Raw genomic sequence first — 27,816 nt, forward strand, 5'->3', positions numbered from 1 at the left:
GAGATCTTGGTCTGTATATCAGGTCCCAGGCCAGCTAAGGCTGTATAGTGAGACCCTGTTTCAAAAAACAAGCAAACATGAAAAAACGACAAATAAGTAAATAAAATGAATCAAACCAAAAGTCTGTACCAGGAGAACTTATTTTAAGAATATAGGTAATACCTTTAAGATAATTTTTATTTAACTCTATTACTCTATATTAGTCTTACTTATTATGCATGCAACATTAATCAGAACTTAAATGGAAAACCACTTACAGCCTCACCATTAGCACAGACTTTCTGTTGTTTTGTTGATATTCCCAGTACAGAGTCATTTACTGTAGTGTTTTAAGGTCATCTTTATAAAGGCATTTGCTTTGTCTCTAGGTGTAAAACAAAAGTGTACCCAGATAGCCTTCCTACGACAAGCGTGGTGATTGTCTTTCACAATGAGGCATGGAGCACCCTCCTGCGAACAGTCCACAGTGTCATTAACCGCTCACCAAGACACATGATAGAAGAGATTGTTCTTGTAGACGATGCCAGCGAAAGAGGTAAGTCCTGCCTTGTGTGTAATGCCAGTGATGTCAGACTTTGACCACTAACAGCTTGCAAACTATTGCTGTAACTTTATCCTAATAATAATTGTACGTAAACTTACAAGTTATCTAAAAATTCTTGCCATTTAAACTCACTCAGGGAAGTGTACATTGCGAATCATAAAAGTATGATTTAGTGTTGTGCTGCATCCTAGTCTGAGTGGAAAAAGAAACAATGCTTTAAAATGTGGTATTGATGCTGAACAGGAAAAACCCACACAATTTAGTTAGAGTTTTCTCCATGGAAAGCTGCATTTCTGATCATGAGGGGAGAAATTTAGTTCTTAGTGGCAGGAAGAACTTTTGACAGCAAAATGGAGTTCAGACTGGAGTTCTCTGGATTCTGCCTGTTTCCTTTTTTTCTAAATTTCAGGAATGATCTGTAGTTAGGTGCATAAAATAATTAAGCACGATTAGAATGTGGTGTGTACGCTGGCGTTTTTCTCACAAATGCCTGTCACATCTCTTGCTTCGATACCCTTCTGAGAATATCAGGGTTTTTATAGATTTAGAATATCCTAATCTGTTTCATGAGACACTCTGAGGAAAAGCTACACTAATGGAAAAGTAACTTGGAGCACAGCTGTTGATTCTGAATCCTCGGAGATTTCACGTTGTGAACACTGTAGAAAAGATGGAACTTGTTAAAGTCAGAACCCGGTATGTCCCGATTGTCTTTCTTCCCACCTATCTATTTAGCACGCAGTGGTGTCATGTGTTGTGCTAGTATTTCTCTGTTTACATGGGAAAGATTTGGTAAGAACTACAGGAAATAGATTCTCATTGCTCTTCATTCCTTTCTATGTATTTTTTATTTTATTATTTAATTATGTCTGTACTGACTTGTGCGTGTGAGTTAGGTGTCCAGAAGAGGGCATCAGATCCCCTGGAGCGAGAGGTATGGGCAGTCCTTACTCTCCCAGTGTGGGTTCAGAAACTGAACTTGGACCCTCAGAAGAGCAGCAAGTGCTCTCTTAAGCCCTGAACTGTCTCTCCAGATCCTCATAGCTTTCCCAATGAACATTAAGCTTCTTGGCCCATCATTTTCACCTCTTGGATAGAATCAGCCTTTTCCCCTGTTATCCCATTGCATTTGCTGAGATAGTTACAGGTGAATATTGTGCCCTTTCCACTGTGCCATACTATAATTTAAAAGTAGTTCTACTTAAACATACCATATTAGTTATTGGAAATAGTTTATGTTTTAATAATAATTTAAATCTTATTATTTTGCCAGCTTATACAAGTGCAAGTGAAAAATAGGAGTTTTCAAGTGTCCTCATCTTACCTCTTTAATCAAACAAATAATTTGTAAGCACAGATGATATTTAAATATGCAGTATATAATTAAATGTCAAACTGAGAGCTATTACTAATTAAGTAGACCACACTGTAGGCATAATTTCTTGTAACCTTTTAATAAGGGTTCAACCTCTCCTCTCGCCCACACCCAGCAGAGATAGTGGAAGAGAGAAGTTTCTAGGCTATGGATCTGTTTAGCGACAGGTCTTTGGGGGCAGCTCCATGTTCTTTGGCAGCAGTTCAGTCCTGTAGCAAACATCAAATATGACTCAGCAGCTGCTTACCAGTCCTCTAGGCAGGCAGACCCCAGGCACGAACCAGCAGCTACACACCAGTCCTTTCAGCAAGCAGACACCAGGCAGCCATAGTTCAATTCTGAGGAAAGCAGGCTTACCAGCCAGCCTGAGGAGAGGCCACTGAAGCGGCAAGCTGCTACAGGAACCTCACAAACAGTTCTTGGGTGAGTTTCTGTCAATGGCAGCGTTGCCACAAGTTGAACTCAACAGGTCTATGTAAAGTGAACCAATACATGTGTGTCTTTAGCAAAAAGTAATGAGGCGGAGCAAACCAAACCTATGCTCAGTGCCCGTCTCCCACTGTGAGTGTCTGTGAGCTCATAGTTAGACTCCGTCATCAAGCCCCTTTCAGGTGTTTGCTATATCAAAACAGCCTTTCACATGTTTGCTTTAGCAAGACATGCTTTCACCTGTGTGTTCCAGCAAGCTATCATTTGACATAACTTTGTGAAGAACTGTAAGTTTGCACTTCACCACACTTAACTGTTGCCTGGCCAGGCGAGTGCTTGAATTCAGTCTCAGGAACCGTCAGTAGAAGAAGACTGAGTCTCTGTAATTAGAACACAGGGCCTTGTGCATGCTGGGCAAATGCTCTGCCACTGGCCCACATCCCCAGATGAGAACTCACTCTTGAGAGGGGTACCTCAACCTCATGTGTCTGCTGTGGTGTCTGTGTGTCTGCACTCACATCCGCATCCCATATGTTATTAATAATAATAATAAAGTGATAAAATGAAGCTTTTTAAAATGCCAAAATAGAAGAACTGATGACAATGGATGTAAACCATATGTTGATAATTTTTAGTTAGGAGCCAGTTCTTTGAGAAAATTAAGTTAAGGGCTAGTATAATGATATGCATAATGATATGGACAGTTCTGAGAAATTTAATCATTAGAGAATTTTTGTCATTGTACATATCACAGTATAATTAACACAAATTAAGATGGCTTTGATGTCACTAAGCAGTACCATATATGTTCTCTGCCATGGACTGAAATGCCATTCTGCAGCGTGTGACTGTGTGGGAAGACATTGATCTTCCCAATAACTTGTGCTCGGTTTACTTATGTGTGCAGTGATACTTTTCCCAGACAGAATAAGGTTTTTTTGTCCTCACCCTTGAAGGTGTTCTTATTCTGTGAGGGCCCAAGAAGGCTGTAGAATAGGATGTTTTGTAGAATGCGGTTGCGTTAGAAATGTGGACATACCCACAGCTCTGAAGCAACGTAAACTCACACTTAGCAGTTCTCTCTCCCCCTTTCCTAATGTGGGCCTTTCTTAGCACTCTCATGTGTATGGAAACTCCCGTGGCAAATTCCTACTTTGATGCTGAACTGAGGCTCGTTGTTACTGGTGGGGTCTCTTGAGTGCTACCCCAGCTTCCCTGATTAGGGTCTGGGTCTCCTTTATCTTCCTGCCCGGAAAGTCTTGAGAATCCTTTTCACTGTTTCTGGCATCTGGAAGCCACCAGTTACTGCATTCTGCAGTTAAGAGTGAATGCAGGTATCATCCAGAGTTACCGAATGGAGTTTTATTTGGCATCACTGTCTAGAGGATAATTTTGGGTCTCAGTAACCAGAGCAAACTTTTTACTTTTCTGTAACTCTGTGCGTTTGCTTTTCCCTGTTCTAGACACAATATTTCTTACCTGGACTCTAGACCAACCAGTCCTGCCTGTCTGTATTAGCGTTCACTTTCCCCGTCTGTTCTCCATGGAACAGTAGGGCTCAGCAGTTAGGTGCAGTAGCTGTTCTTCTGGAGGACCTGGAAGAATGCCCACGTGGATGCTCACCACCGTTTGTAATTCTATCCTGCAATTCAGGACTCTCCTCTGACCTCCTTAAGTACTCAATATACATAAAATAAAAGTAAATAAGATTTAGAAGACAAAAGTGTGATGTGTGCAGTGCTCTAAGACAAGGATGACCTAGCCCTACTCTAGTCATATGAGCCATACACTGCTCCGTATTCCCATACGCCCACAGTTTCCCTTGATTTTCTTCAACGCGCCATCCTCTTTGCTGCTGCCTAGGCTCTTCCCCTGTGTTCCCATGCCCGGAATACTGTTCTCTAGGAAATGTTCTCCACTATCTTCCCAACTTGGTTACCATCTAATCACCCTCAGTGCTCAGTAACTTATTTCTAGAAGCTTTTTTTGACCTTCTGAGACCTGTACAATCACAGAGACTGCCATGGCCTCACCCTACCCCCACTCCACCCAGCCCCATCCCCCAGCACACCTGGGAACACAGTTCTCACCAGAGTTTCAAAACATCCTATCCATAGTCTCTGGAGAAAGACTCTTCTGTTTGGGCTGCGGCACAGCATTGTGACCAAAGCTGGCTTGGCCTGGCCATCTGGTTTTTCATAGTGTTCTAGCTAATGTTGCTCAGATGGTCCTGAATGGCGCCTCCACCATGGAGTCAGTTGTGCTAATATCGGGCATACTAAGGTCTGGGGCCCTGTTACACCTAGATAGGTTATACGTACTAATAACTCACGTTGGTGAGACAGACATGGTCCTATCAACAGTTTGTAATTCACACTTGTCTGACAAGGATCTTTCTTTACCTTTCAGTTCCTGTCTAGCATTTCTCTTACCAGATTTTTACTTTTTGCCTTCTGCTAAGTCTTTAGTCAGAAACTATGATGATCAGTGAGACACTTTGTTTCTGTCTTGGAAGAAATTTCACAATTTTAAAAAGGAATAGTTGTGACATAGTAGTTCTTTTCTCTGCTCTCTAGATTGAATTTTTTTTCCTTTTCTTTCATGTACATATGCGTGTGTCTGTGCAAGGGAGGGAGGGAGAGAGAGAGTATGTGTGTGTGTGTGAGAGAGAGAGAGAGAGTGTGTGTGTGTCTGTGTGTCTGTGTGTCTGTGTTTGGGGGTATTGGCATTTTAATTTTTGAGATAGGATCTTAAAATTTCCTGTGTAGCCTTACACTGGCCTCAAACTCAAAATCCTGCTGCTCCTGCCTTCCAGATATTGGGATTACAAGTGTGCACTGCGGTGCCTGGCTCAGCTACTTTGGTTCTGTTGCAGATTCTTTAGCATGATTAGGAAGAGAGTTGTGAATCCTGATAGATGAGGCATCTATCCTGACGTGCCTGTCCTGGGCGATAATTGAGCCGTAGATACTGTGTTGGCGTTGAGGTGGCAACTTAGAGGCAGCTAGTTCGCACCTTCGTAAAATTAGCTTCCTTTCGAGACAGTGGTGATGGGACAAGGAGCCTCACCTAGTGCTCTGTCAGTATGTGTATGTCGAAGGAGCTCTGCAGATCAAACTTGCTTTACATTTGGGTGATGCTGGTTCATGCCTTTTCATTTCATTTGTTCTGTTATATTTTCAGACTTTTTGAAAAGACCTCTAGAGAGTTATGTGAAAAAGCTTAAAGTGCCAGTTCATGTAATTCGAATGGAACAACGTTCTGGGTTGATCAGAGCTAGATTAAAAGGAGCTGCTGTGTCCAAAGGCCAAGTGATCACCTTCTTAGATGCTCACTGCGAGTGCACAGTAGGGTGGCTGGAGCCTCTGTTAGCCCGGATCAAACATGACAGGTAATTTTCTGGAATTTGTGGAGTCATTCTTAGTACTTTTATCTTAAACTGTGTGGAACATTGCAAATTTCTGTTTTTAAATAAGTACAAAAATACCATCCTTTCAAGTTGCCTTTAAAACGCCTCCAAGAGTGCTCCAAACAAACACAGACAAGACCATATTCTTAAAGTCTGGCAGGTAACACGTTTGCAAACTGTCCTAATGGGGATGGATTAGGTATCATGTTGTAGAATAATTACTCTGTGCTCTGTTGAGTAGGTCTGGACAGGTAGACAGTGAACTCAGGGAAAGTGTTCTTGTCCCTGCTTTCAAAGGAGACCACTGGGGCAGGCAGATTATCTCATCTTTGTTGATGTCTTCCCAGGAGGGACTGTAGATCTCATCTTGTAGCACAAGGCTGAAAGAGGCACATTGGGTCCTGTAATACTCAGTCGTGTGTGGAACAACTTTGTAATGCTATTTATATAGAGTGAGCAGTGCTGCAGCACATCAGTGGTTGTCAGCCTTCATGTGGCACACTTTGCAAAGAATTGTCTGATTCTGTCTCAGTTCCTAAGGATCATGAAAGAACTAACGTCAGTCTGCCTGACCCCTGTTATTAGTTAAATCTCTATTTGCTATGGCAATTTGACCTTGAAGCTGTTACATCAACTTTAAGGTTTAGGTTTTACAGAGGAGACTTTTACTAGCCCAGTGGAGAGTGGAGGGGGTAAGGCCACCTCATTTATCCTGTTTGTTAGCAAATGGTGGCATACAGCTATCTGTTCTCAGAGACACAAAACCAGCATTGGACCAGAGGACACCCAACAGTTGAAAGAAAGAAACCATTGCCCTCAAGAATCAAAAGAATAGACTCTCTAAATACTTTTCTGTAAGTAAAAGGTTTAAGGAAATACTTGCATAAAGATAATAAATAAACTTTAGAAACATGATCCTGGACCTGTACAGAGAAGGCAGTGTGTGATGTATAAGGAATTGACTAAAACAACAAAATAATTTACAGTTTCGGCTGTATGGTAGATAATATATCCTAAATAGTTTCCAACGGATACTATATATTTTTTTAAATACACTACTGAGTTGTCATAAAGAAAAAAATGTATCACAAAGTGAAAGCAAGCAAGCTATTCATTCACTGAAGGCAGCTGGTATTTGTGGTTTCTGCAATGAATTCTGGGTATTATTTGTCCCTTGATAAATGTAAAGGTTGAGAGTAACAGGAGCAAAGCCTGATCCCAACTCATGGTGAGGCTGTGAGTCTTAACAGGGAATCCCTAAGTAAAGCTGAGGCACTGGAATCTACCCAGTGAGCCTGAGACCTGGATCACACACATCAGAGGAAACCTCGCTGCTTCACCTTTGCTGTGGGAGCGGGTGCTCCCAGAACAATGTTCAAGCAGGACATGCAAAGAATAGGAGAATGGACTGTTTCTGTGAAGCTACGATAATTGTAATTAAAAAAATGAAGACCTATACTTTAATCTTTAAAGTGTGTGTGTGTGTGTGTGTGTGTGTGTGTGTGTGTGTGTGTGTGTGTGTGTGTGTAAGGCCAGAGGACAGCTTGCAGGCATTGGTTTTCTCCTTCCACCATGAGTCCAGCACTTTTAGCTATTGGGACATCTTACTGCCTCAGAAACATGAGAAAAAGATCATGGTGTTCATGGAGAGAGGTCAAGGGACAACCTTCGGAAGTCAGTTTTCTCTTCCTACAGTGTAGATCCGAGGACTGAACTCTGGTGATCAAGTTTCTTTACCCCCTGAGCCATTTCACAAGCCAAAAGATTGCTTTAAACACCAATAAAATGTAATATGGTATCACATTCTGTAAACTATATGTACTAAAGGCTGTACTGGGGACATTTTTCCTTCAAAAAAGCTGTTATTATTTGTTATTGTTTTTAGTTTTAAAAAGAACCAACTGGAAAAAAATTATGAATATATGACCACACAGTCTATACGGAGAAATATAAACCAGAAAGAAAAAAGTTTCCTTTGTAATTAAAATAATAATTTTCATCTGGTGGTAATGGTGTGTACCTTTGGTCTCAGAACTCAGGAGACAGAGGCAAGAGAATCTCTGCGTTTGAGTTCAGCCTGGTCTATGTAGTAAGGTCCTGGACAACCAGGACTATATAGAGAGACCTTGTCTCAAAGAACAAACAAAATTGTGTGTGTGTGTGTGTGTGTGTGTGTGTGTGTGTGTGTGTGTGTGTGTGTCTGCGTCTGTGTCTGTCCTGAGCTATTATTTTTAAAATATAATTGAATTAAAAATGTAAGAAATCGACTTCAAAGTTAATAGCAGTGTGCTACAGCTGTAGGGAGAATGTGTCTGTAACTACATCACACGACTAGAAAGCAGCAGTGAGTGTTGCCAGTGATTGAGTAACAGCAGTGCTGGACAGTTCTTCTGAAAGCAGATTGTGGACTCCCTTTACCACTAACACAAAAATGAAGAATAGGAATGCAAAGAGCTGTTTATAAAGAAAATTTTTGCCTAAAAAGGATTAAGTATGTATCACTAAAATTTAATTTTTGAAATACTTTATAATATTTCCCTGTGGCAGATAGTAAAGAGTGTGTGTAAAAGAGAAAGGTAAAAAGAAGGTTCTCGGCCAAGAAATGATTTCGATGCTGGCTCGGTATGGATCTTAGCATGAATAAACTTTACCATGTCTATTTGTATAGTTGTGACAGTAAGTAAGTACAGGTGAAGGTTTTAAATTTGCTTTTATGATCACAGGAGGACAGTGGTGTGTCCTATCATCGATGTGATCAGTGATGACACTTTTGAGTACATGGCGGGCTCTGATATGACCTATGGTGGATTCAACTGGAAGCTCAATTTCCGTTGGTATCCTGTTCCCCAACGAGAAATGGACAGAAGGAAAGGTGACCGGACTCTTCCTGTCAGGTAATTTGTCAGACGTTTTCTTTATAATACGATGGACAGTTGTGACACTTTATCATGGGGTTAAAGGTGTACTTTGTGAAACAAAGCAATTGTATACTTTGTATGTAGTCAAGAATCGTATTTTATATATTTTTTAAAGAAAGATTTTCCCCTCCAGTTAACAGTTTTTTCCATTTTTAAACTCCTAGTACACATGATAAGTGCTAACATACCTATGTTCTTTCTTTTCCTCATGAAAACTACAGATCTCTAAACTTCAGTCTGTGTGTAAATCAGGCTACTCCTCAGTCAGTTGTGTCCTTACGTTAAACACTCGCTCAGAACTGTGCCTTGCGCTGCAGCATTTTACTAGCACACACCGCCTGGGTGGGACGAACTGACTTTTAAGCTTACAAAAGTTTGGTCCTCATAATGCTAAATGGGGATTATGAGAAACACATTCAATTTAAGGAGTCTAAGATAGAAAGTCCATCAGTACTAAGAATCAAGAAAGGTGCTAAAAAAAATAATGAGAATTAATGGGTATAACAGAATTTCCATTAATGTGTATTTTTTTATTACTGTACTTGATCACATGTAGCTTTATTCAGGAATACATAAAAAGCACACTGGTAGGGACATAACCTGAGACTTAACTGCACAGACAGATACCTTAGTATATATTCTAGGTGCCTCCACCTGCAGCAACACAGTACCACGATTCTGAGAGTCTCTGTTCTCCCCTGTATTCAAATGCTATTCTTGAGAAGTCAAAGAGATTTTTTTTCCACTCATATTCTTTTTCAGCCTGAGTTCTTACCAGTACAAGGAAGATCTTAGTTCACTTCAGTGTTAAATCAAGATCAAGGATTGTTAGGCATTTGAAAACTTTGTAAACTACAGCGCTCATTGGAGAGACACTGCTGCTGCCCTAGAGGGGCCTGGAATGTGGGTGTCAGTGACTTCTGAACTTTGGAGCTTTATCTCTTTGGAGCCAAGAACTTGTATTTTCTCCTGCTCAAGTCAGTTTCTTCCCCTTCACATTCATCCTTCATGGAAACCAATGGTTAACTGAAACCACTGTTACCCATTCATGTAAACTCTCTGCTTAATTCTACATGCTTCTTCCTCTACGCCACCTAGACTTGTCTTCTGCAGAAAACATGCGTGGGTAGTCGGCATGGGTGGTCAGAATGGTAGTCCCTTTGGAAGGGGTGTGCTAATGCTACTCTGTACTGTGCATCCTCTCCTTTAAGAGTTTTGTAAATCTAGGAAAGGGTCTCTTGGGTTTCATCCTGCTCTAACCTGCTGTTTTCTGTAGTATTTGCCACTCTTTAGAACTTGGCCTTTTAACCCTAACCCAAGTCTAGTTGAATAAAATAGTGAACTACCTTTTTACTTGCTAAGATTTTGGAGCCAAGTACCTGGTCAAATGGAGATTATAAGAAATGCATTCATTGTAAGGAGTGTAAGGATCAAGAAAGATGCTAAGGACAGGAAGCATGCTTACGGCTTAAACAGAGCATGCGCAGGTACAGATCATGTCTGACATAGAAAACCCCACAGGCATAAACTTGCAGAAGAGGGTAAGAGTATGCATTGTTCTGTAGGTGTAAACAACTGTAGAAGTATAGTACTTTTAAAAGAATACTGATTATAAATTTTAAATTCTTAAAATTAATGGCATAGTATTATGATTGAATTTCAGAACACCTACAATGGCTGGAGGCCTGTTTTCAATAGACAGAGATTACTTTCAGGAAATTGGAACATATGATGCTGGAATGGATATTTGGGGAGGAGAAAACCTAGAAATTTCCTTTAGGGTAAGTTCCCTTTGACAAAAAATAAAATCGTTTATTTAACTACAAATATGTGTTCATTATTCTTGTTGTTTGTGTAAGAAATAAAATGTAGTGAATTTAATCTGACTCCAGAACCTTCAGCCTGTAACAAGTCTGATGACATTATGGAAGATTTGTTAAAACCAGTCTCAGCCAGTAACGCAGTTATCTTTAACAGTCTAGCTGTTAAGCCTGTGCATGACCCTTCAGTTCTCAGTTTCTGTTATTTTAAGGCAGTGATTCAGATGGCAGCAACTAAATAGAAACAATTGTAATTTAAAGAGGCTGCTTTGATGTGTAACTAGAAACAATTTTATTGTGTTAAATACTTACCTACTTGAAAATTGTTCTCTTATTAAATCTGTTTACCTTACTGGTTTTATATTTTTCAATAAAAGACGACAACAGTTTTGGAGATGGCTCAGTCAGTTAAGTGCTTGCCATGTACACTAGGAGATTTGAACAGGATTAGACTGTGCGGAATTAGAGCTAGAGGGCACTTCCCACAAGCTGTCAGACTTCCCTTTACAAGTGGGCAGTCTTGTAACTCCCACTTTACAAAAAGCTGGACATAGAGCTGCTGAGGTGATGTGATCTGCTCAGTGGGTAAAGACACCTCCTGCAGTCTGAGTCCTGACAGAAGGAGAGAACTGACTCCTACAGGTTGTTCTCTGACATACTAAATAAATTAATTAAAATTTATTTATTTATTAAAATTGCTTAATTTTTTTAAAGGCTTGGCATGACAGTTAATGCATGCTATAATTCCAGTGTGGGGGGCATAGAGACAGTAGACTCTATAGCTAAGTCCGTGAACTCTAGTTTCAGTGAGAGAGCCTGTCCCCCAAAATAAGGTAGAGAGTGATTTAAAGACACCCAGCATTAGCCTCTGACCACCACAAACACCTGCGTACACAGACACCACAAGAAAGAAGAAAAGGGTAAAGCATTCTGGAATTACTCTTCAGTTCATTCAACCTTTCGTTTCGTATTCACGACTGTTAGCATGTTGGATGACAATGTATGCTGCTAATGGCTTCTAACACACAGCACATACACTAGAGACAAATCTGAGTGTGCTGTGGTGGAAGCAGGAAGCCCTTCTACCAAACACTCTGCCCACTTGTAAAGGGAAGTCTGACAACTTGTGGGAAGTGCCCTCTAGCTCTAATTCCGTACAGTCTAATCCTGGGAAACCTGGAGGTAGACACTGAACATTTAACAAAGGCAAGCCTTTCTTCAAAATGTGAGTGTTAATTGCAAGTATGATACTTTTCTTTATGATACAAAAATATATTTTGAAAATAATTGCATTGAATCAAGAATATAAGTCTATTGCTGATTTTCCATTTGTTCCATGTGTTTGTTTACTGGTTGAGCAGAGTAGGATGTTCTCTTTTTCTTGTTAGAGAAATCATGGTGCTGTCTGTTTTATGTTTTGTGTCATTAGTGGCACAAGTTTGGAGAGGCAGAAATAGAAAAAGATTTGCCTGGATACTCCATGCTCATGGGTGTGTATAGTGTAGTGTTAAATTACAAGCCGCATCAAACGTGTTTGAGCATTTCCTGAAATAGGTGACAAGGGCTGATTGTGGTTCAGCAGTTTGAATTTGTGATGCTGTGCATTTAGAGAATTGCTACTATACATCCCACTCTTCTGTGTCTAGTTCATAATGTATCTATTCTGTATTTTAATCTGATTTTGACCAAAATTTTGTAAAGCACTTGATCCTGTTGGCTATTTACCAGAGCAAAATGTCTGAGCCCCGAACTCTGTTGTTTCTTTTGAGATAGTTTCACTGTGTAACACTGGCTGGCTTAGAACTCTACAGTTAGACCAGGCTGGCCTTAACTTACAGAGATCACTGCCTCTCCTTCCTCAGTGTTGGTATTGAATGCATAGCCCACCATGGCTAGGTTTGTGCTCTGAATTTTAAACTGCATGTCCCAACACTGTCTGCTTTGCTCTTTAATTCAGATTTAGTGATTGGAAACCTTTTAGGGAAAATCTACCAGTAACTATAGCTTTTTCCATTCAAGGTTATAAATAAAGGCCAAAGCCCTTTCCATTGAAAAGAAAAATGCAGTGTTACAGGAGCCTTGGTTAGGAAGTCACTAAGCGTGTCCTGATCTTCTCAGATTTGGCAGTGTGGAGGGACTCTGGAAATAGTGACGTGCTCCCACGTTGGCCATGTGTTTCGGAAAGCTACGCCGTACACGTTCCCGGGTGGCACGGGGCAGATCATCAACAAGAATAACAGACGGCTCGCGGAGGTGTGGATGGATGAATTCAAGAATTTCTTCTACATAATTTCTCCAGGTTAGTGTATATTGAATAATACACACAAAAGTGTACTTTGCTTTTTGTATGTATATAATTTTTCTAATCTGAGTGGGGTGGCACTTGTGCCATAGCCCATGTGTGAACTCCAAATTTAACTTGTGGGAGTTGATTCTTGTGCCACCACATGGGTGCCAAGGATTGAGCTCATGTCTTCAGGTTTTGTTAGCAAGAATCTTTATCTATTGTATCATCTCACTGGCTCAAGATTGTATTATTGCAGGACATATTCCCAACTGAGCCATATTACCTCCCCATGAAACAGAGCCACCTCAGCAGTGTGTTGTTAGCAGTCTTCATAAGCGGGCTCTCTGCTGCTGTGTAGGGCTTTCGTGAAACCATCTCGTGTAAAGCCAGCACAGAGCCCATAGCATTCCTCAAGAGGGTTCTCGACAGAACAGTCGGGCTTTTGTGCTTATCTACTTTCTCTTCCTCAGGAATAGGCCTGTCTGAGAGTAGTGCTGTTCTACCTTGGAGTTCAGTTACAGTAGCTCCAGGCTCGGATGGGTGCGAACATAGACCAGTGAGTTAGGAGAGAGAAAGCTCACTGGAAATAGTTGTACTGTTTAATATTTACACCAAATAGATCTTTATAGAAAATTTTTTACCTTAGTGTACATTAAAGATTTTTGATCCTGTGTCGCTTTTTGTTGTTTAATTAGTATGTGTTACATTCTCACATGATTTTTTTTTCTTGGAAAACAGTTAAAATACATGCCTTCTCTTTGCTTTCTCCTCTGGGAGGTGGATCCGTAGCATATCACTTGTAGTTCATGTATCCCTTAATAACTCCCATTTCCCAGTCAGCTGCTTTGTGAGAATGAGCATATACGCAGACGTGCTACCAAACAGAATTCTGAGAAATCAGTCATTTCTTTCAACAGGTGTTACAAAGGTAGATTATGGTGATATATCATCAAGAGTCGGTCTGAGACATAAACTACAGTGCAAGCCTTTCTCTTGGTACCTAGAAAATATTTATCCCGATTCTCAAATTCCTCGTCACTATTTCTCATTGGGAGAGGTAAGCACAAATTTATATATATATTCTGTATAGTTATTATGTCTTTAAGAAGTTACCAACCAATAAGTACCTTCATTATTAAAATGTATTTAACCTCAAGTATGGGTGGTAAGGTCTTGTTAACTAATAGTCTGCCTCATAATATGAAATCTTGTTAAATTTTTGCCCCCCGCCCCCCCCACACTACTAGGACATGGATCTGAGAACTTTGACATGCTAAGTAGTTGCTTCACCACTGAGACTTTCCCAGAAAAGTTTCACTGTTTTTTTGTTTTGTTTTGTTTTTTTCCTTTTTCCTTTTTTCTTTTTTTTTCGGAGCTGGGGACGGAACCCAGGGCCTTGTGCTTGATAGGCAAGCTCTCTACCACTGAGCTAAATCCCCAACCCCAGTTTCACTGTTTTTAATCACATTGTGTTTTATTAAAATAAAATGCTTGGGACTAGAGAGAGCGCCCAGCAGTTGAGAACACTTACTGGTCTTGCACAAGCCAGAGCCACCTCAGAAGCCTGTTGTGAGCAGTCTTCATAAGCGGGCTCACAGCACTCATTCGGTAACCCAGAACCATTTATGTGTAACTCCAGTTACAGGGGATCTAGTGTCCTCTTCTGGCCCCCGAGGGTACTAGGTATATTTATGTACACATGTATACGTGCTGGTAAAACATACACATACATTAAATTAAATAGATTTTTTTAAATAAATGTAGCAGTGCCGTCAGTGTATGTATTTTAACAAGCTAAGCTATTTACTTGAAACCTGTACCTTCTAAAGCTAATACCCTTGAATTAGTCCAGGTCAGAGCCTGAGAAATTTCAGAGTGAAGATAGCTTGACAAGGAGGGTTGAAACATTTTTCTGTGTATGCATTTGGGGTATGTGTTTATTTTCCTTTGGAAATTTTGTTTCATGTTTTAACAGGGAAACAGGGAAAAACATGTTTGTCTTTCGTGATGCCCTATGTTGCTTCTCTTAGAATTCAGCATTATTTTTCTTGAAATAATTGGCTTATTAATCTTATAAATAAGACAAATTGGCAATTAGTTGTACTTTTTAATCCTAGTTCAGGCCTGTACTAAAGGCTCTGAAGAAGGTGTTGCTGTCTGTTATGATGACCTCGACAGTGAACAGTTTCTTGTGTCTTGTTTATATTATGTCAGTTATGTATTTATTAGCTTCTAGCCAGACCACTGTTCTGTGTTTTAAGTTCAAATTGGAACCAGGCATAGCGACACATGCATTTAATCTGAGCACTAGGAGACAGAGGCAGGTGGATCTCTTTGAGTTTGGGCTGTATAATAGAGATTACACCACCACTATCCCCCCACCACCCCAAAATCAGTTTGGTCTTTATTAGTCTAGAATTCTGGTCTTTGTTTAAAAGTTCAGTCTCTAAGTCAGAACTCTCCTCCAAGACTGAGTTATTTCTTTTCTTGGAAGAAAACCAACTACCTTCCATATAGTTTTATTAACTCTTTTCCTCCATTCCAAGAAGGAGTTGTGTGTTTTTGTTTTTGTTTTGGGTTTTTTTTTTTTTATATTCAACTTTACTCTTATCTGTTGACTTCTTGTTAGTGGCAGCCATGTCTTCGTTTCCATGGCCACCCTAGAGATCTTACATGCATCACTGAATTACTACTTAGAGAGTGCTTTAGTTTGGCTACTCCCGCCCCAAGTTTCTGAAGCAAAAACATTGGACTACTCATGCGTTAGAGTAGAATACTCTAGCCTATTAAACCACAAGACTTGAACGGTCTTTTCCTGGTATCTTCTAACTTCCCAAGGTCCTGTTTGTTAGTTTAGGACGCTATTTCCCACAGCCTAGCATAGGTTAGCATCAGTTTGGGTGCCTATCAAGTAATGTAGGAACGAATGTATTGAGAGTATGTTAGAGGGATTTGTTTTTACTGGACTGTGGGGTAAAGGACATTTTATAGTTAATCATGAGTTTGAAAGTTGCTGACTTCGAGGGTCTCCCTTGATAGCATTGTGTTATAGGAGTCACCGAATGTTTTCTGGTTATCGGCCTTCTGTATTGTCTACGTGTCTGTCTGTTGCAGGACTTCTACCTTGTCATACTATAGTTAGTCATTTCCTCCCCTTCCTTCTCCCTCTAATAAACTTCTGTGATTGGGATTTAGCCTGATTTTCTTCTGAGACACTCTTAGAAGTTAGAGTCTCAGAAGGATTTCAGAGAGGGCACAGGGACAGCTCTTTGAGAAGCATAGGCACATGTTGGCTGTCTGTCTGGGATGGGACACTTGCGTCTAGGCTAAGTCCAGTCTCTTTCCATGCCTGTGCTTTATGACTGCCTTGGGTCAGTTTTATACTACTGTACTAGGGTCCAGCGGTTATCCTAGCGACCAGGTTGCTCACAGACTGAAAATATGTATCCTCTGGCCCCTGGGATGTGCAGTTAGGGGCAGTCATTTGTGCTCCTCATCCTCACCAGTTGGTGCAGCCAGTCTTTGAAGCGTTTTCCTTCAGATGACAGAACAGACCTTGTGATACTCACATCCTCCTTTTTACTTGTTAGTGTAATACTATGCTTTCCTCCTCCTCTAAAAATGTTGTTTCCGCTGGGTTGATATGTCAGAAAATACGTCTGTGTTGCCTGTTGCTGCCTTTCTTCCGCTGTCACAGTGGCGCATCGGCCATCTGTAGTTTGCTGCAGATCTCTATGCGCTTTGAATCACAGAACTCATATAGAACCATTACACACGCAAGTACAGGGAAACCCAGCTATTTTGTAATAGACGTCAGTGGGACAGCTTTCCTTTGTAAGTCATAATTGCACATGGATATAAGAGGGCCACAGCCATCTTTGATTTCCGTCTCCCTGACACTCAGAGTATATAATCCCAACTCTGTAAGTTGGGATTTCTTCACTGACTTTATTTATTCAACAATTGTTTGAGTGCCTACATGGCAGAAAATAAAATGAAAATTCCATTCTTGTTGATCTTATACTTGGGGGAAAGTTAATGAATAATATAGGGTATCTCAGATAGGCTAGAGCAGATGAGACAGAGGATGACTGGTGAGTGTGAAAATCATGCTGTGTTATGTAGGGCTGTTGAGGAAAGCACCCCAAGGGGATTTGTGAGCAGAAACCTCTCTGAGGTATAAGTTTCAGGCAATGGAGGCAGGAGTGCAAAGGTCCCTAAAATGAGCGGATATGTGCCAAATTCCAGACACAGTAGGAGGCCACTTGCCTAGAGGAAAGCAAGCAGGCAGGTAATCAAACCATAGTAAGGGAAGCTGGGGCAGGGGGCTCAGTGGGCGTGGCATTTGAGTCACAAACATGAGGACCTGAGTTCAGATCCCATGAACTCATGTAAGGCTGAACACAGGTGTATGTCTCTATAATCCCAGTGTTTCTAGGTGAGATAGGAGAATCCTTGAAGTTCCTGGGTCAGTTACCCAGGTTTATGCAGTGGCAGGTAGCAAAGAGAAAAGGAAGACTCCATTTCAAAAATGAAGACTCGACAACCAAGGTTGTCAGCATTGTAAGTATAAACCCTCACTCATACATACATGTAAACCATATAAAGGATCAGATAATAGAGGACCCAGCCATAGGCAACTGGAACAGTTTGGAAGCCATAGACATTACTAATCCTAGTACTTGGAAGGACAGAGGCAGGATTGCGTGTTTGAGGCCAGCCTGGTCTACATAGTGAGTTCCAAAGGTACATAAGGAGACCCTGTCTCAAAAAGCAAAACAGAAAAGAAGATAGTAAAGTTAAAAGGAGAGCAGGAGAGCGATGTCTCAAAGACTTGAGTGAACACAGAAGTGCTCAGCTAATGTTGAATGCTGCAGAGAAGACCGATAACAAGAGTATGGAGACTTGGTTAGATGCTGTCAATACCTTCTGCCTCAGCGTTGAGAGGGGCCACGAGAGTATTAGGGACTCTGGTGCTTCAAGATGTGGGAGAAACGTAGGTCCTGCATGTGTACTATCATGCAAGGCAAGGTGTTTTGCTGTAAAGTAGTGCAGAGAAGTGAATAATAGGTAGAGAAGAATATGGGAGAGGGGAGAAATTTACTTATTTTTATGAAACTAAAGCAATATGCCAAGTTCTTCCTCATTTTTCAGGGTCTGGTACAGCCTGAGGCCTTGATTGGAGCAGGATTCTTTTAAACTTTATTAAGAATGTCTGGGTCTCCTTGGAACCATGCTATACCTAGGTTACAAGGCAATATATGTAAGATTAGGGTTGATGACCTTCTTCATTAATAAAAATTAGGAGTAATGGTAAAAGAAGTAAAACTTTGGGTGGAGAGTAGGCTTAGTTACAAGCATTCGATGTCTGTACAGAGGACCTAGGCTTGATTTCTAGCACCTACATAGTGGTTCACAACCATCTAGAACTCTAGTCCCAAGAGATCTGATGCCCTCTTCTGACTTACATGGGAAGCAGGCACATACATGGTGTACAGAAATAGAAAACAAATCTTTAAAATGTAAATGCAGCTTTGAGAGGCTCAAGTCTTGATTCTGCTTGCGGCCATCATTAGCTTCCTAAGTCCAGTCAGAATGGCTAAGTCTGCCAACCTATAAACTTAAGCAAGTTATGTTAAGTGGAATGATGGAGCCTTGCTGTGTACTTGTCTAAGTGCTGTTTATAATGTGGTGTCAGTAATTTCATGAGCTGCACTTGTGGGCACTACTCTCTGCGTCTTGAGGAGATCTTTTGTGATCCCACAGGCGCCATCAGAACCGTACTGAGATGCTGGCCTTCCAGCCTGAAGAATGACGAGCCGTCTTTGTTGCCTAAGGGATGGTGGTCTTGGTTAGGTTCTGACTTAAATTCTAATATTGAGTAAATATCTAAGTGGGTTTGCTATTTTAAAAGGAAGGAAAGAAACACCTGTGGTGATGAGAATAACCTAAAAGAGAAAATTTGACCAAGCCAGCCTCCCACGCCTTAAGATAATTTTTGTCAAAAATAGCAGCAGGTATAGGCAGAGATGTGGGAGAGTCAGGACCTCTGTGCACTGTTGGTGGGACAATAAAATGGTACACGTACTCTGGAAAAAAATGCAGAGTTCCTCAGAAAATTAACACTGTATTACTGGGATCTGACTCGGTGATGGTGCTTTTGATCAGCACTGCTCAATGTAAACTATAGCCATACTTAGGGACATACATGTACCATGGCAGCATTGTTAACAAACCTAATGGTCCGGGCGACTTAGATTTCCAGAGACATGAGTGGTAAGCAAAAAGCTACATGTACATAAGTGGAAAATTAGCCTTCAAAGAGATGAATGTCCCGATGTATATTACCTCATAAATGAACTTTGAAGGTATTCTGCTTAAGTGAAGTAGGCTGGTGACAAAAATAATGTGTAATCCCACTTCTGTGAAGTACCTACAGTAGTTGTGTGTGTGGAAACAAAGTAGAGGCTACCAGAAACAGATGAAGGTCGAAAAGATGCTTTGTTTAGTGGCTAAAGTGGTTCAGGCTTGTAAGCTTGAAAGTGCTGAGATCTGTCTCACAACAGTGTGCGTGTGCTTAACCCTTCTGGGCTGTCTGCTAAGACCTGGCTATGGTGATAGATTTTATGTCCCATGAGCAAAAGACCCAGTGTAAGCAGAATGCATTTTAATTGATAGGAAGGGGACCCAGCACCGAGAGGAGAGGAGGAAGGTTCTAATTTAAAGGATGGAGCACAGGCATCCTTGGGACAGAATGGAAAGGAGAGGTGGGGTCAAGTACAGGTCAGATGAGAGTGGTGGAATTTTGTGTCTGTGTTTGAGAAGTCCCCTTGAGGTGACCTCAGGTGAATACGGATTATTGGTTGAGAGTAAGACAGAGGCTCTTAGTGGTATCTTCTTGAAAGAGGGCAGACAAACCTAGGCTGTCGGTGAGCACAGGGGGAGCTGATGCTGCTGAGTAAGCCATGAGCCCCGCCCTCACTCCCCTTCCCTTCACACCTTCCCCTTTCAGTGAGAAGAATCTAGGTTGAGTGATACGTCTCACGCCTTTAGACTGGTGAATGAAAGGTTTTTCTTTCTTTGAACTGACCCAGTGTTGGACAATGCCAAGGCATTAGCTGGGCTGGAGTTGAGGCAGATTAAAAGGTGATACCTGTCCCACCTCATGGGAGGTGGTTATCAAGGCAAGTTGGTCTCTTACCTTCTAGCCTGCTAGCTTCCTAAGCGACAGAGACATTACCATCTGGTCTTCTTAACATTGCCTCAGAAATGTAGCCTGCGGTCTTTTTGTACAAGGTCCCATTCAGATGAAAAGTCTCATTTCTGGGGCAGGACCTTTAGTATGTCTTCAACCAAGTTCCAGAATTTGTATCGTAGGATTTGGAACCAAAATAAATGTTTCATTATAATAGCTAATAGTTATTAATTTATGAATATTGTAAGGACTCACTGAGAGATACAACCCGACCTTTCCTTGTTTAGCTAGTGGGGCAAAGCATTTGATGATTTGAGCAGTTCTAATGGTTCTAACATTTACTTAGCATCTACTTTCTGTTAAACAGCAGGCTGAGTGCCTTACCAGTCTGAGATGACTCAGTCAGATGGCTTTTGTGGAATAGATACCTGTCTAATGCCATGGCTGCTTCCACAAGCCAGTTTCCAAAGCTCTTTTGGCCTGAGAATGCCTGCCTACAGTCTCCTGAGATGTTGTCAGAGGGACTGTGAGATTCCCCATCTTCATGGGATGTCAGCTGGTGTTACGCAGGTCATGTTTAGGCAGCCATGTTGTTCAGATTTCATTGGTGCAACATCTCTGTCATGTATAGAAGACATTATCGTGAAGCAGAAGCCCTGGCCCTCTGGCTAGCACAGTTTTTTTGCTCCTTTCATGATGCTCCCTGAGCTTTTGCAGGGGTTACATTATACCACTTGGGGCTGAACAACCTAGTCTGTATTGATAGTCAGACCAGTTGTGGCTTCAAAGAGACTATTTGCTTCAAAAAGAAGCTTCTGTAATGACAGCCAAGAGCTACCCAGAGAAATATTTAGAATGTAGTTAGAAACTATATTGGTTTAGGAAAATGGCAGTCTCCCTTAGGGTCTGTGACTTTACCAGTTACACGTGAGTGGCTAGGTCTTACTGCCCCAGGTATGAATTCCTTCCCATTGAGTGGGCCCTAAGTCCACTTAGATAGCTCGTGTTTATACTCAAGATATAAATGTCACTAAATAAGAAAGGATTGAGTTTATTGTTTTGTATGTACCTCTCTCTCTCCTCTAGTTAAGCTCCAGCATTCTAACTCTTGATGTTTCCATTGTCCCACAGATACGAAATGTGGAAACAAATCAATGTCTAGATAACATGGCTAGAAAAGAGAATGAAAAGGTTGGAATTTTTAATTGTCATGGTATGGGAGGCAATCAGGTGAGTATGTTAGTAAATTTTCAAAACAACTTTTAGTTTAGTTTACTTTGCTCTTTTAATCCCATAACATTTAGGAATCATTTTTATATCATTAAGGAAAAATGAGTATTAGGTAAAGGGTACTTTCAATATAATGATTGATACATACTTTATTTTTTAGATAGGTCTCACTGTGTGGCCTTGGCTAGCTTATAACTCTAGTATAGACTAGGATGGCTTTGAGTTTGAAATCTATCTGCCTCTTGTAATGATTTCTTCCCACTCCCTACCCTTACCCAGGGTTTTCTTCATGTACCTCCAGAGAAACTCACTCTTTAGACCATGTTGTTCTTGAACTCACAGAGCTCCGTCTGCTTCTGCCTCTCAGAGTACTGAGACTAACGGTGTGCACAACCACACCGATCTTCTAATGATTTAGTAAAACATTTTTAAAGACTTCTATGACAACTGAATTTACATTGCTGAGCACAAAATTTGTTTTGTTCTTTGTAGAAAACAAAACAAAATAGCCTACAGAGAACTAAGGTGGTTTCTACTCCTCTGTAAAATTGGTGTAGCTTTTCTGAAACTTTCCATTACTACTTTAATAATGTACAAAAATCGTGTCTTGAAATAGTTGCAGGTTGTTTTACTATAGCCCAGGGAAAGTTTAAGCTTGAGTTTTATTATGTATCTCTATGCTCAGAGGCTCCTCTGTGTCTGTTGAAGCTAATTCTGATGTTTTTATTCTCTCTCTCTCGGCTACAAAATATAGAAATGTCGGCATCTAAAACACTGAGCACTTTGTCTTTACTACTAAAGCTCATATAGGTTCCTGTTTGTTTTTCAGGTTTTCTCTTACACTGCCAACAAAGAAATTAGAACAGATGACCTTTGTTTGGACGTTTCCAAACTTAATGGCCCAGTTACCATGCTCAAATGCCACCACCTAAAAGGCAACCAGCTCTGGGAGTATGACCCAGTGGTGAGTTACCCAACTGCCTGTAGGAATAGACGTTACAGCATGCCACCGGGTGGGCACATTTACATTTTATAGCTCGTGTGTCAGTAGTGACTCATATTGTTAATATGGCTATTACAAGTGGTCCAGACGTTGTGTGTGTGTGTGCGTGTCTGTATGTGTACTGTTGCCATTACTGGGATAACTGTCTCCCTCCTATAGCTCTGTGCCAGCGGCACAGCCTTTGTGACAACCAACAGTTTCTTTGTTTTTTTGTTTTGGTTTTTTTTGTTTTAAATGAAGAAGCTCCTTATCTTTAGTTTGAAATATAACAAGACATTAATTAGGAAGATACTAATTAGGTAATAACCTACTTACAGCAGCTTCAGTGATTAGACGATACTTTTCTTACATAATCTCTAGGTAAATAGTTTCTGGTATGGATTATGGTCACTCTGATGCCTAAGATAACTGACTTCAGCTCTAAAAGAAGGGAGGATGGGCTGTTTACAGTCAGATCTTTTACCCTTTTTCAAGACATAAACTTTCCTAGAAAGCACTTACCAAATTGTTGTAATTTGTTGGGAATTGTAGATTTGACCCATAGTGACCCCATAGATGTAAGGAAGACAAGGAAAGCAAGTGCTTGGGTTTCTTTACCATGTGAGATGGCCAAGACACAAAGATTGGGAATTGTCTTGGCTAGTCAAGCTGCCCCGTGCCACAGTGGGTATTTGAAAAATGAATGTTCAGTTATAAGTGTAGGAAGCTAGAGATGGCTTCCACGTATTTAAAAAGAACTAGTTCTACATAGAAGTTTTAAAATTTTCAAATCACTTTGCAAAGTCGTTTTCCCTGAGATAAAACTAATAATGGCTTGGGCTTCTCACAGAAGCAGACTCCAAGATAAAGGTGACTGCTGAGGTGTTTGCTAGGGAGGGGAGGGTGGCAAACTGCCTTGCTAGCCCAGTGTCCTGGGCAGATTCCAGAGAGGGAGCTCTGGAGGAGAGCAGACCATCAGAGCTGCCCTGCTTCTGTCTGTCACAGCTTAGCAACCAGGAAAGAATGGAGCGCTGTGTCAGTAGTCCACAGTAAAGCCTCAAATCAGGATACTGTTCTATGGGTAGAAGTTAGTTGTCCCTGGTCACACAATGGTAAATAAACAAATTTGTAATAAATAATAAAGACGGTATAAAGCAGACCTGGGATTCTTGATTCTTGATCCAAGACTCTTTGTTTGATACCCTAATATTTTAATTAAATTTGCATATTTGTGCATGTTTAAGTCTTACCTGTATTACGTACTGTATAAAGTTTATAGTATCACAGTAAGCCTTTGCCTTTGCTGCTTGTTCTGCCTCTTCTGAAACAGAGCCTGTCCATTTACATGTAGAGACCGGAGGCGGGGGTGGGCGCATTTCTCATTACTGTAGGTGGCCGGGCAGTAAGTAATGGACGCATTTGTCCTCTCCTTCATGAGGGTGTGAGGAGGGTGTTGCTGGCCTGCCCAGTGCCCGAGTCGTGTTCTCCCTGGAGACTTGCCAGCATCTTTTAGGTCCTCTGCTGAGTGCTGTGATGACACTGTGTACAGTGCTGGATCCTCGTCTAGAGCGAGGTTCCTCACCAGTGTCCAGGTCTCCTGGGATGCTTACTCCCTGCCGACAGCAAGTCATTCTGGATGTTAAGCGCTTGAGAGAAGGTTTAAAGACTAGAAAATTGGATGTGGTGGCACATTTTGGAATCTCAGCACTCAGAGGCCATGGAGGCCTGGGTTGTACAGCAAAACCTTGTCTGGAAAAAAAAAAAAGGAACCTAAGTAAATGAAATGTGTGTTCTTAGAAATTGGGTGGAAAACAACTGCCCACAATCATAGTTTTGTTGTACTTTGGTTTTCTTCTGCTTTAGTAATACTGACCACGAGCCTGAGTAAGGATACCACCTTGGTAGGGAGTTTGGGATGTCGGATAGGCCCTTAATTGTACACTGGTTTTGTCTCAACTGAACTGAAGACTGAAGTGTGGCACGCATGTAGTGCCTGGCCTTCTTCCTAGCTGCTAGATTATGTCACACCGCAAAGCCCACCCTCAGCCAGGAAGCCATACCCACCTGCTTTAGAAAAGCTAGCACAGTCACAGTGCACAGCTAGAGTGTCGGTGTCCTCTAGATGCAGTTCCCATACATCTGTGAGAATTACAGTTGGTGAGACTGAACCTCAGGTCAGTGTGGTGGGACCATCTGCAGTCATTGCCAGGGCCACTTAGACACAGCACAGCTAAGACAGAACCAGAAGTAAAGAAATGGGCGCCAGCATTAGTTTCTGTTATCTTTTACATTAACAAGACTGTGTAAGAGGTCATGAAAATGAGATGATTCAGGGGCAGAGAGACGACTCAGTGGTTAAGAGCACTAGCTGTTCTTACAGAGGACCTAGGTTCAATTCCTGTCACCCACATAGTGGTCCAGTTCTAAGGGATCTTATACCCTCTTCTGACCTCTGAAGGCACCAGGCCTACACATAGCATATAGATAAACAGACTAACAAAACACCCATACACATAAAGTAAAATAGAATATAAAATTTTAAGTGAAAAGAATCACATTAAAATCAAGACACGAGTAATGAATCAGATAAACGTGTTTGTTATCGTTACTTGACCTGTTGGGTACCACTCAGTGTGTGCACCCTGCACCAGCCCATTGTCCGTCTTTGGTCTAGAACACGTTATCAGATTCATTGGGGATCATGATCACTGTGAATTTATTCTTCAGAAATTACCCTAAAAATCAGCATAATAAAACACTGAGCTAGATAGATTTCTTCTCCCTGACTGTTCACAGTCCCGTTTGTGAGGGAGCCACCGCATAGTTCAACTCTGTTGTTACTGCCTCACAGAGCCTCTTAAAGTATGGGCTGTATTAATAATATTTACTTTAAACGCGAGAAAGCCCAAGTTGCCCAGGCTGGGAACCCAGTCTAGGTTCCGGTGATTTGTGTGCCACAACTCCTCCCTTCACCATAAGGATACGCCTGGGTTTTATATGTAAGCTTAAGATTATTTTTAAATGCTTAAAGTTTAGAATCATAGAGTTAAATAGCCTTTTCACAGAGAAATGAAAAATAAGGGAAACAGTCGTTTGGAAATATGCTGTAAGAACCTAGATTAGTAGTCACTAACCTTGCCTGGAGTTTTCTTTTAAGGAAATTATAAAGTATGGTGGGGGGTGCTGGGAGTTGCTTTTTCCACTTCTAGTTAAGGTGTGTGCTTCCTTCTGCCACTTTCAGAAATTAACCCTGCAGCATGTGAACAGTAACCAGTGCCTGGATAAAGCCACAGAAGAGGACAGCCAGGTGCCCAGCATCAGAGACTGCACTGGAAGCCGGTCCCAGCAGTGGCTTCTTCGAAATGTCACCCTTCCAGAAATATTCTGAGACCAAATTACAACAAAGAAAGGATTGACTGGGCTACCTCAGCATACATTTCTGCCACATTCTTAAGTAGCAAAAAAGGAAAAGTGTTTTCCTCTTCTGTGGGATGTTAAGGTTTATCAGCCATTAAAACTCAGACTCCTCTAGCTTTTCACTTGCTGTGAACCAGCCTTCCTGTCCCAGGACATGAGACTGCAAAGTGGTGAGACTGTGTACACTGATGTTTACAAGACTGGAAGTCTTCATCAAGAGCAGTGGCAAAGCCTTCAGATCCCAAAACAGGCGCACGAGTGCTCTTGGGATAGATGCACTTCCCACAGCCTGCGTGCACGTCAGCCGTTTCTGCTGAATGTGCCTTGTGAAGAAGAGATTTCCTGATTAGAGTCAGTAGCCGGAATATTAAATATTGATAGAAAAGTAAGTGGAAAAGAACTGGAACCAGGTTCAGAATCATGAAAACATTTTTACAACAATAAAAATTATGTCAAACAGGGTTTAAAGGAAATTAAAAAGAATTATGAGAAGTACAATTTGTTATAGTATAGTATGAGATTTCTATATAGATTTTATACCTCAGTGGGGAAAAACTGATTCCAGTGACGTTCATGTTGTTTTCATCTGTGATAGTCATGGATGCTTCTGTTTTCCTTGGGGTGCTCAGAATGAGATAGTGGGTGGGGTGGAGCTCTCTAAACATAGTTTGGATTTCTTTTTACAATATTTTTATTTGATTTGTGGGCTCTTGGAATTGTAAGTTTTAATTGCCTTTTTAAAAAAAAAATGGAAATTTGCTATGCCTGGTCTCAGTTGGAGAGTTATGATGTATGTCTGTTGTTCTTGGGTCAACCGGCGTACAGACTGCCTCACCCTGCCCTCCTCCTCCACACACACCTTCTCACCATGTTTTCAACCTCTTAACTCCGTTGAACTGATTGTGCTTAATGCCCCAGACTCATGCTACTGTACTGCAGGTCTGTTTCCACAGCAATAACTTCTCAGATGCCTGCGAGTCACTTAACAAAGGCTTACAAAGAGCGCTGTGTGTGGACACTTGGAGATCATGCAGTTGATGGGTTCTTGGAAACCTTTTCCACTCACGTACAGGCGTGCTTCACTGTCGGACGCACATTTAGCTTAGTCTTAAGTTGTGGTGTTGATTTGCTGCTTTTTTAAAAAATAAAAATTGACTGAAAATGTTTAATTGGCATTTTTAATGAGTTAGCCAAAGAAGTGCAGCTGTAATTCCACATTACCGCCCTGCATTTCCTCCCTAAATTCCATTTGTTAATCGATTTTCTCTACTCTGGTTTTTAGTAACAGAATTACGTCATTAAAATTTGCTGTTAATTAAAGTTTACTTTTTGATCTCACAAAAATCTCATTGTGACATTTTTCCATAGCAACGCATTGGCCACAATGCATATACTCTGCTTCCTGTCCGTCAGGTTATATTTAATGGAACTCCCCCCCCCCCCCTTTTTTTTTTTTTTGGATTATCAAAGACTTGGCTTCAGGAAGCGCTGTTTCCTGTGCTTAAGAATGTTTCTGGAAGTCACACTCGCCAGTGGCATTTGCCTACTTACGTCCAGTCAGAATCGAATATGTGGATGCTTAGGGTAAGGCTGTCCTCCAGGACGCAGAGACTCCTCATGAGATCTGAAACAAAGCAGGTGTTGTCTGGAATACTTTTTCTCCTCTGTGAGCTATGTTAATTCTATTCCAATGGGCCCAATGTTTGAAAAGTCAGATGTCTAATAAATTATTTTCATGCTCAGAATTTCAGATTTTTGTACCCTAACATAACATGGTTTTATTCCTTACTGTAAAAGTTTAACAACATTGTGATTTAAAATGTGTCTCACTTTTTAAGTGGGGGGATGTGAGTGACTTAATTCATGGGTACTTTTAGAACCTATTAGATAATCTTATTGCCTTTATTTTTCTAATTAAAATATTCCTAAATACTTTGAAAATATAAAGTATTCTGAGTAGTTGTGCCTTACATTGGTTTTCGTGAAGGTGAAATGGCTCCTTTCATCATGGCTGTTTGTGGGCTGAGCAGATGGTCATCTCTATGGGAGTCTGATTGAGAAGGAAAGGATGAGAAAGAAATGAAGAATGAGACTGGGCTCATTTTGGCCAGTGAAATATTCAGAAGGGTGACAGCTGAGGTTGTGTTTTGTTTTATTTTTAAGACAGGGCCTTACTCTGCAGCACAGACTCACATCAGACGCACAGTAGC

The 27,816-nt window shown here is 41.0% G+C and overlaps 1 protein-coding gene across 5 annotated transcripts in view; it reads left to right on the plus strand.

Moving 5' to 3' along the window:
* The window catches only part of Galnt1 (polypeptide N-acetylgalactosaminyltransferase 1), a 79,902-nt gene extending 52,349 nt beyond the window's left edge, over nt 1-27,553 (plus strand). For 4 of the 5 annotated variants that reach the window (XM_039097137.2, XM_039097136.2, XM_063277601.1 and 1 more), the window contains 9 exons: nt 369-535; nt 5,532-5,739; nt 8,481-8,651; nt 10,339-10,456; nt 12,614-12,794; nt 13,700-13,839; nt 21,109-21,207; nt 22,037-22,171; nt 25,431-27,553. In XM_039097137.2, coding sequence (XP_038953065.1) covers nt 369-535; nt 5,532-5,739; nt 8,481-8,651; nt 10,339-10,456; nt 12,614-12,794; nt 13,700-13,839; nt 21,109-21,207; nt 22,037-22,171; nt 25,431-25,577 — 1,366 coding nt within the window. In that variant the 3' untranslated portion in view covers nt 25,578-27,553. The remainder of the gene's footprint in view (nt 1-368; nt 536-5,531; nt 5,740-8,480; nt 8,652-10,338; nt 10,457-12,613; nt 12,795-13,699; nt 13,840-21,108; nt 21,208-22,036; nt 22,172-25,430) is intronic. The other variant, NM_024373.2, reaches the window with a different exon arrangement.
* The last annotated feature ends 263 nt before the right edge of the window (nt 27,554-27,816 follow it).

Source organism: Rattus norvegicus, chromosome 18 (assembly GCF_036323735.1).
Source record: "Rattus norvegicus strain BN/NHsdMcwi chromosome 18, GRCr8, whole genome shotgun sequence".
In the NCBI taxonomy this organism is placed as follows: Eukaryota; Metazoa; Chordata; class Mammalia; order Rodentia; family Muridae; genus Rattus; species Rattus norvegicus.